General features: G+C 41.8%; 1 protein-coding gene across 1 annotated transcript in view; it reads right to left on the bottom strand.

The window, feature by feature from the left end:
• The window catches only part of itpr2 (inositol 1,4,5-trisphosphate receptor, type 2), a 246,649-nt gene that overhangs the window by 7,992 nt on the left and 229,238 nt on the right, over positions 1-9,419 (bottom strand). The window contains 1 exon segment of the mRNA XM_055155239.1: positions 5,800-5,961. Coding sequence (XP_055011214.1) covers positions 5,800-5,961 — 162 coding nt within the window.

The following is a 9,419-nucleotide window of genomic DNA, read 5'->3' as shown; positions in this document are numbered from 1 at the left end:
ACGAGAACAAACCGAGAAGAACAAACCGAGAAACAAAAACGAGAACAAACCGACGAGAACAAACCCGAGAAACAAACGAGAACAAACCGAGAAGAACAAACGACGAGAAAAACCGACGAGAACAAACCGACGAGAACAAACCGAACAAACGAGAGAACAAACCGAGAGAACAAACCGAGAAGAACAAACCAACGAGAAAAACCGACGAGAACAAACTGACGAGAACAAACCGACGAAACAAACCGAGAGAACAAACCGACGAGAAACAAACCGAGAAGAACAAACCGACGAGAACAAACCGACGAGAACAAACGAGAAGAACAAACCGAGAAGAACAAAGACGAGAACAAACCGAGGAGAACAAAACCGAGAAAGAGAACAAACCGACGGAGAACAAACCGACGAGAACAAAACTGAGAAGAAACAAACCGAGAAGAACAAACCGAGAGAACAAAGAAAAAAACGAGAAGAACAACCGAGGAGAACAAAACCGACGAGAACAAACCGAGAAGAAACAACCGAGAAGAACAAACCGGAAGAACAAACCGAGGAGAACAAACTGAGAGAACAAACCGACGAGAAAAACGAGAAGAAAAACCGACGAGAACAAACTGAGAAGAACAAACCGAGGAGAACAAACCGAGAAGAACAAACCGAGGAGAACAAACTGAGAAGAACAAACCGACGAGAACAAACTGAGAAGAACAAACCGAGAAAGAACAAACTGACGAGAACAAAACAAACGAGAGAACAAACCGAGAAGAACAAACCGAGGAGAAAAACAAACCGAAGAACAAACCGAGAGAACAAACCGAGAAGAACAAACCGACGAGAACAAAACCGACGAGAACAAACGAGAAGAACAAACCGAGAAGAACGAAAGGAGAAACAAACGACGAGAACAAACCGACGAGAACCAAACAAACGAGCGACGAGAACAAACCGATGAGAACAAACCGACGAGAACAAACCGAGAAGAACAAACCAACGAGAACAAACCGACAGAACAAACCGACGAGAACAAACTGAGAAGAACAAACCAACGAGAACAAACCGAGAAAGAACAAACGACGAGAGAACAAACCGACGAGAACAAACCGAGAAGAACAAACCGACGAGAACAAACCAACGAGAACAAACCGAGAAGAACAAACCGAGAAGAACAAACCGACGAGAACAAACCGACGAGAACAAACCGATGAGAACAAACGACGAGAAACAAAACCGAGAAGAACAAACCAACGAGAACAAACCGACAAGAACAAACTGAGAAGAACAAACCAACGAGAACAAACCGAGAAGAACAAACCGACGAGAACAAACCGACGAGAACAAACCGAGAAGAACAAACCGAGAAACAAACCGACGAGAACAAACCGACGAGAACAAACCGACGAGAACAAACCGAGAAGAACAAACCGACGAGAACAAACCGACGAGAACAAACCGAGAAGAACAAACCGACGAGAACAAACCGACGAGAACAAACCGACGAGAACAAATCGACGAGAACAAACTGAAGTTCAGAACATCAGGTGTGTGTAGATAAAAGATTTTCTTTTTTTAAGTGTAAGCGGTCACCTGTCAGTCACCTGTCAGTCACCTGTCAGTCACCTGTCAGTCACCTGTCAGTCACCTGTCAGTCACCCAGTCCAGATCCACTCGTCTGTGTGTGTGTGTGTGTGTGTGTGTGTGTGTGTACAGTTGTGTGTACAGTTGTGTGTGTGTATAGTTGTGTACAGTTGTGTGTACAGTTGTGTGTACAGTTGTGTGTGTGTATAGTTGTGTGTAGTTGTGTGTACAGTTGTGTGTACAGTTGTGTGTAGTTGTGTGTACAGTTGTGTGTATAGTTGGTGTATAGTTGTGTGTGTGTACAGTTGTGTGTACAGTTGTGTACAGTTGTGTGTACAGTTGTGTGTATAGTTGTGTGTGTGTATAGTTGTGTGTACAGTTGTGTGAATAGTTGTGTTATAGTTGTGTGTGTGTGTACAGTTGTGTGTACAGTGTGTGTATAGTTGTGTTATAGTTGTGTGTGTGTAGTTGTGTGTAGTTGTGTGTACAGTTGTGTGTACAGTTGTGTGTAGTTGTGTAGTTGTGTGTACAGTTGTGTGTACAGTTGTGTGTACAGTTGTGTGTACAGTTGTGTGTGTGTATAGTTGTGTTGTGTGTGTACAGTTGTGTGTATAGTTGTGTGTACAGTTGTGTGTAGTTGTGTGTACAGTTGTGTGTACAGTTGTGTGTACAGTTGTGTGTGTGTATAGTTGTGTGTACAGTTGTGTGTAGTTGTGTGTGTTACAGTTGTGTGTATAGTGTGTTAGTTGTGTTGTGTGTACAGTTGTGTGTAGTTGTGTGTAGTTGTGTGTACAGTGTGTAGTTGTGTGTACATTGTGTGTACAGTGTGTGTACAGTTGTGTGTACAGTTGTTGTGTGTATAGTTGTGTGTACAGTGTGTGTGTGTAGTTGTGTGTACAGTTGTGTGTACAGTTGTGTACAGTTGTGTGTATAGTTGTGTGTACAGTTGTGTGTGTGTGTGTGTGTACAGTTGTGTGTACAGTTGTGTGTACAGTTGTGTGTATAGTTGTGTGTACAGTTGTGTGTATAGTGTGTGTACAGTGTGTACAGTGTGTACAGTTTGTGTGTACAGTTGTGTGTACAGTTGTGTGTGTACAGTTGTGTTGTGTGTATAGTTGTGTGTAATAGTGTGTGTGTGTGTGTACAGTTGTGTTACAGTTGTGTGTATACAGTTGTGTGTACAGTTGTGTGTATAGTTGTGTGTACAGTTGTGTGTACAGTTTGTGTACAGTTGTGTACAGTTGTGTGTATAGTTGTGTGTGTGTTGTGTGTACAGTTGTGTGTATAGTTGTGTGTACAGTTGTGTGTACAGTTGTGTGTACAGTTGTGTGTGTGTATAGTTGTGTGTACAGTTGTGTGTAGTTGTGTGTATAGTTGTGTACAGTTGTGTGTACAGTTGTGTGTACAGTTGTGTGTGTGTATAGTTGTGTGTACAGTTGTATGTACAGTTGTGTGTACAGTTGTGTGTACAGTTGTGTGTGTGTATAGTTGTGTGTACAGTTGTGTGTGTGTATAGTTGTGTGTATGTACAGTTGTGTGTATAGTTGTGTTATAGTTGTGTGTGTGTACAGTTGTGTGTACAGTTGTGTGTGTGTACAGTTGTGTATAGTTGTGTGTACAGTTGTGTGTGTGTACAGTTGTGTTATAGTTGTGTGTACAGTTTGTGTGTACAGTGTGTACAGTGTGTGTGTGTGTGTGTACAGTTGTGTGTACAGTTGTGTGTACAGTTGTGTGTTGTGTACAGTTGTGTGTATATTGTGTGTTGTGTGTATGTTGTGTGTACAGTTGTGTGTAGTTGTGTGTAGTTGTGTGTACAGTTGTGTGTGTGTACAGTTGTGTATAGTTGTGTGTACAGTTGTGTATAGTTGTGTGTACATGTGTCAGTTGTGTGTACGTTGTGTGTGTGTGTACAGTTGTGTGTGTGTACAGTTGTGTGTGTGTACAGTTGTGTGTACAGTTGTGTGTGTGTATAGTTGTGTGTACAGTTGTGTGTACAGTTGTGTGTAGTTGTGTGTACAGTTGTGTGTACAGTTGTGTGTAGTTGTTTGTACAGTTGTGTGTACAGTTGTGTGTACAGTTGTGTGTACAGTTGTGTGTACAGTTGTGTGTGTGTATAGTTGTGTACAGTTGTGTGTATAGTTGTGTGTACAGTTGTGTGTACAGTTGTGTGTATAGTTGTGTACAGTTGTGTGTAGTTGTGTTATAGTTGTGTACAGTTGTGTTATAGTTGTGTGTGTACAGTTGTTATAGTTGTGTGTGTATAGTTGTGTGTGTACAGTTGTGTTATAGTTGTGTGTGTGTACAGTTGTGTTACAGTTGTGTTATAGTTGTGTACAGTTGTGTGTAGTTGTGTGTACAGTTGTGTTATAGTTGTGTACAGTTGTTATAGTTGTGTGTGTATAGTTGTGTGTGTACAGTTGTGTTATAGTTGTGTGTGTGTACAGTTGTGTACAGTTGTGTGTAGTTGTGTGTACAGTTGTGTTACAGTTGTGTGTATAGTTGTGTGTATAGTTGTGTGTGTGTACAGTTGTGTACAGTTGTGTATAGTTGTGTGTAGTTGTGTTACAGTTGTGTACAGTTGTGTGTACAGTTGTGTGTAGTTGTGTGTAGTTGTGTTACAGTTGTGTACAGTTGTGTACAGTTGTGTACAGTTGTGTGTGTACAGTTGTGTGTACAGTTGTGTGTACAGTTGTGTGTACAGTTGTGTGTACAGTTGTGTACAGTTGTGTACAGTTGTGTTATAGTTGTGTGTGTGTACAGTTGTGTTATAGTTGTGTACAGTTGTGTTATAGTTGTGTACAGTTGTGTACAGTTGTGTGTACAGTTGTGTACAGTTGTGTACAGTTGTGTTATAGTTGTGTGTGTGTACAGTTGTGTTATAGTTGTGTACAGTTGTGTTATAGTTGTGTACAGTTGTGTACAGTTGTGTTACAGTTGTGTACAGTTGTGTACAGTTGTGTACAGTTGTGTTATAGTTGTGTACAGTTGTGTGTACAGTTGTGTGTGTGTGTACAGTTGTGTACAGTTGTGTACAGTTGTGTGTACAGTTGTGTACAGTTGTGTTTATAGTGTGTACAGTTTGTGTAGTTGTGTGTAGTTGTGTGTTACAGTTGTGTACAGTGTGTTGTGTACAGTTGTGTTACAGTTGTGTACAGTTGTGTGTTGTGTGTGTGTGTACAGTTGTGTGTACAGTTGTGTTATAGTTGTGTGTGTGTACAGTTGTGTGTATAGTTGTGTACAGTGTACAGTTGTGTACAGTTGTGTGTACAGTTGTGTGTACAGTTGTGTGTACAGTTGTGTGTGTGTACAGTTGTGTGTAGTTGTGTTACAGTTGTGTACAGTTGTGTACAGTTGTGTGTACAGTTGTGTACAGTTGTGTACAGTTGTGTTATAGTTGTGTACAGTTGTGTGTATGTTGTGTGTACAGTTGTGTACAGTTGTGTACAGTTGTGTGTTACAGTTGTGTTACAGTTGTGTACAGTTGTGTGTAGTTGTGTGTACAGTTGTGTGTACAGTTGTGTTATAGTTGTGTGTGTGTACAGTTGTGTTATAGTTGTGTACAGTTGTGTGTAGTTGTGTGTACAGTTGTGTGTACAGTTGTGTGTACAGTGTGTGTACAGTTGTGTAGTTGTGTACAGTTGTGTGTACAGTTGTGTACAGTTGTGTACAGTTGTGTTATAGTTGTGTACAGTTGTGTGTAGTTGTGTGTACAGTTGTGTACAGTTTGTGTACAGTGTGTGTGTTACAGTTGTGTTACAGTTGTGTACAGTTGTGTGTAGTTGTGTGTACAGTTGTGTGTAGTTGTGTTACAGTTGTGTACAGTTGTGTACCTGTTCCTTGAGTTCGGCGAGTTGGCTGGACAGTTGTGTGTATAGTTGTGTGTACAGTTGTGTGTGTGTATAGTTGTGTGTAGTTGTGTGTAGTTGTGTTACAGTTGTGTACAGTTGTGTGTACAGTTGTGTGTAGTTGTGTGTACAGTTGTGTACAGTTGTGTACAGTTGTGTACCTGTTCCTTGAGTTCGGCGAGTTGGCTGGACAGTTGTGTTATAGTTGTGTACAGTTGTGTGTAACAGTTGTGTGTAGTTGTGTTACAGTTGTGTACAGTTGTGTACCTGTTCCTTGAGTTCGGCGAGTTGGCTGGACAGTTGTGTTATAGTTGTGTACAGTTTGTGTGTAGTTGTGTTACAGTTGTGTGTAGTTGTGTTACAGTTGTGTACAGTTGTGTACCTGTTCCTTGAGTTCGGCGAGTTGGCTGGACAGTTGAGCCACCAGAGTCACGGTGCTGTCGAGTTTGTCCTGGAGGCAGCGCATCTCGTTCTGTTCACTGTCGCCCTCGCTGCTCACCAGAGACATGGCCCTCATCCTCGGAAACCACTCCAGGTTCTTCTCCTGCACAGACGACAGGGGCAGATGTGACAGGGGCAGATGTGACAGGGGCAGATGTGACAGGGGCAGATGTGACAGGGGCAGATGTGTAGCAGGTTAAATGGCTCATATTACTCTTTTTTTTTTTCGTTTTTGTCGTCAAAAACAAACCTGGAGTTGTGTTTTGTTTCTTTCACATGTTTAATCTGAGCTTTAATTCTTTTATTTTGAACTACAACAAGAGAGAAGATTTTTCAGTTGTTGAAAATCAAACTCCTGAACAGGACCATGAACACTCCGACTGATCACAGGAAAATGAAAATAAGTTTTTATACGATCTTAAAACTTTTTGGAGTGTTTGTTCATGTGTGCAATCTGTACGATCAGGGAAATGCCCGGTGGGTCAGTTCACATCTGGGCCAGTGGGGGCCGGCCCCACCCCCCGTCTTTAATTTGAGCTGGTCTGAAATGCACACACCCCCCACCTCCAGGCCCAGGCCCAGATATCAACAGGCCCATTATAAATGCACCAAAACAAGTTTGACAGTGTGTTGTTGTGTTCAATGTGTGAAGAACTTGTGGAAAGGGTGTCGCTTGTATTTCAGCTTTATAGATGCATCAAGAATCTCAGAAACTTCCGGTCATTGTGCAATTCATACTGGGAAGATTTTACGAAAAGTGAGCATCAAACCTGTATTTTATTTTCCTGTTTGTAAAATGTTAAAACTAATTGTTGGTTTAATAAAAACACAAATAAACAACGAGGAAAAGGTTTTGCATTTTGTTCCCAAACTGAACCGAAAATGAACGAACTGTGACCTCAAACCCGAGATACGAACAGAACCGTGATTTTTGTGAACAGTTCCTCATGAACTTTTTGCCACACACATTAGGGTGAATCATTTGGCCAACTTTTTGAAAAATTTTTGAAAATCAGTCTGTACCTAGAATACATTTTTCACACTTGCCAAAGTAAAGTTCCATGAGAAATTTCATGAAATTCTCTTGATGTTTACTGGGTCCACCAAGACTGAAGTTTAGTGCCTTAAACCTGAGCTGAAAAATCTGTTTTTCTTTAATAACATAAAAAATAATAAATTTTGCCCAATAGTATCAATAGAAGTTGAATATAAAAATGAACATTGTGGATCATTTGGTGCAGGTTTTATGTCTCTATCCATTAGTTTCTTAGATTTGGCAAAAATGTAATTTCTTTGGGACTTGAAGGACCTTGAATAAGCAATTATAAAAAAATATATATATATAAATATGTAATAAAAATTATAAAATAATTGTATTATTTTAATAATAAACATTAATATTATAAATAATAATAATAATAATATATATATATATATATATATATATATATATATATATATATATATATTTTTTTTTTTTTATATTTTTTATTTGAGAAAAACTGATGTTTATGCCAGAGCTTTATGGACACCATTAGGATGGAACTTCAGAGTCTTGATGAGTTTGGTAAATATTCCATAGATTTTATTTTAATTGGTTTTGTCACATTTTAAAATTGGGTTCAAGTTGGATTCCTGACATTGGGAAAAAATGATGCTCCCTAATACACACACACACATACACATACACATACATACACACACACACACATACACATACATACACACACACATACATAGATACACACACATACACACCCCCACACACACACATACATAGATACACACAGACACACACATACACACACACACACACACACACACACACACACACACACACACATACATAGATACACACAGACACACACATACATACACACACACACACACACACACACACTCCCCCGGCCCGATGTCCCTGCACAGTACGAGTTGTTTTCAGTGTCCATATTTTGCACTGTTCATATAAAAAGAAACAGTGTGAATGAAAACCTGTCATGTTTTTGAAACAGAACCTAAACACTCCAAAACATCTTTTCTTGCAGAAGTGGGGCAGCGGTGGCTTAGTGATCCAGCGCTCGCCCACGTACGGAAACACTGGCGCTTCTATTCTTGCACATTTTCTTAACACCAAACAAAACGTTCGCCGGCGCCTCCTTCCTCGTTCGGCGTCCTGACAGTTTGACGCAGCTCACCGCGGGCCTGTCCCCCGGACGCGCCGCGCCGCAATTAAACACTGAACCGAAGAGGAAGTGCAGCCCGAGCCCACGAGCCCACGAGCCCACCCCCCCTTTCCACAGACCCGGCGTTAATGCGAAGAGTGAGTCACGCCGGCCGCCGGGAGACGAGTGTAATTAGCCCCGGCGTATGCTCCCGCGCTCGCTCTTTACTGCTCGGAGGACAGGGCCGCACCAGCCGCTCGTATAAAGCCTTACGTAAGAGTCTTGAGTGTGTTTGTTGGCGCGTGGGCGTCCGTTCCGCCGGGGGTGAGAGCCGGTGTCGTTTATAACATGCATACGTCGAACAGAGCGCGGGGACGATATCTGATGTTACGTAACGACGGTCGCGCTGATAAAAACACGGAAAAAAACAGAAAACACGGCTCAGAGCAGAAACACCGTGTAATATTACCTCCTGTTACATAAGGACAGGACGACTCCAGGTGTCGAATGAACTACTGTCCGATTAGTCTGGGCTTTAAACCACAAACTTAACCCTGGAGATTTGGTGTTTAACTAAACCTTTCTAGATCTAAGAGCAATTTTAGTGCATTGTTTTCTTAATTTTGCGTTTAAACTCCCCCTTTTACCCCCTAATGAAGTGTTAGACATCGTTTATTTCACAATCTGCTGCTGTAGTTGTGTCATATGCTGAAAAAAAAAAAAAAAAACCTACAGAACCAGAAATACAAACAAACAAACAAAAAAAAAAACCCACAACAAACATGTATAAACAACTTTTTGGACATAAACAAAGCTTAATTTAGGTACAAAAGTGCAAAATATCAAGTGTGTAAGTAAAAGGACTAACAACCGGACTACAGGACCGGGACTACAGGACCCGGACTACAGGACCGGGACTACAGGACCGGGACTACAGGACCGGGACTACAGGACCGGGACTACAGGACCGGGACTACAGGACCGGGACTACAGGACCGGGACTACAGGACCGGGACTACAGGACCCGGACTACAGGACTTTATTTTCTTAAGGCCACCAAGTGTTTATAACAGGACTCTCCAAACTTTTACCTAGTGTTGTAGTACTCGAGACCGGTCTTAGTCTCAAAACCGGCCTAGAGACCGTTTTTTACGGTCTCGTCTCCGACTCGACTGCGTTTGGACTCGGTCTAGTCTTGGACTCGACCGTGTTTGGACTTGGTCTAGTCTCGGACTCGACCGCGTTTGGACTCGGTCTAGTCTCGGACTCGACCGCGTTTGGACTCGGTCTAGTCTCGGACTCGACCGCGTTTGGACTCGGTCTAGTCTCGGACTCGACCGCGTTTGGACTCGGTCTAGTCTCGGACTCGACCATGTTTGGACTCGGTCTAGTCTCGGAC

This window comes from Boleophthalmus pectinirostris, unplaced genomic scaffold, assembly GCF_026225935.1.
Source record: "Boleophthalmus pectinirostris isolate CB_2022bp ecotype Guang Dong unplaced genomic scaffold, ASM2622593v1 HiC_scaffold_2, whole genome shotgun sequence".
Lineage (NCBI taxonomy): Eukaryota > Metazoa > Chordata > Actinopteri > Gobiiformes > Gobiidae > Boleophthalmus > Boleophthalmus pectinirostris.
The sequence above is the reverse complement of the archived record's forward strand: the minus strand, read 5'-3'. Positions and strand labels throughout refer to the sequence as shown.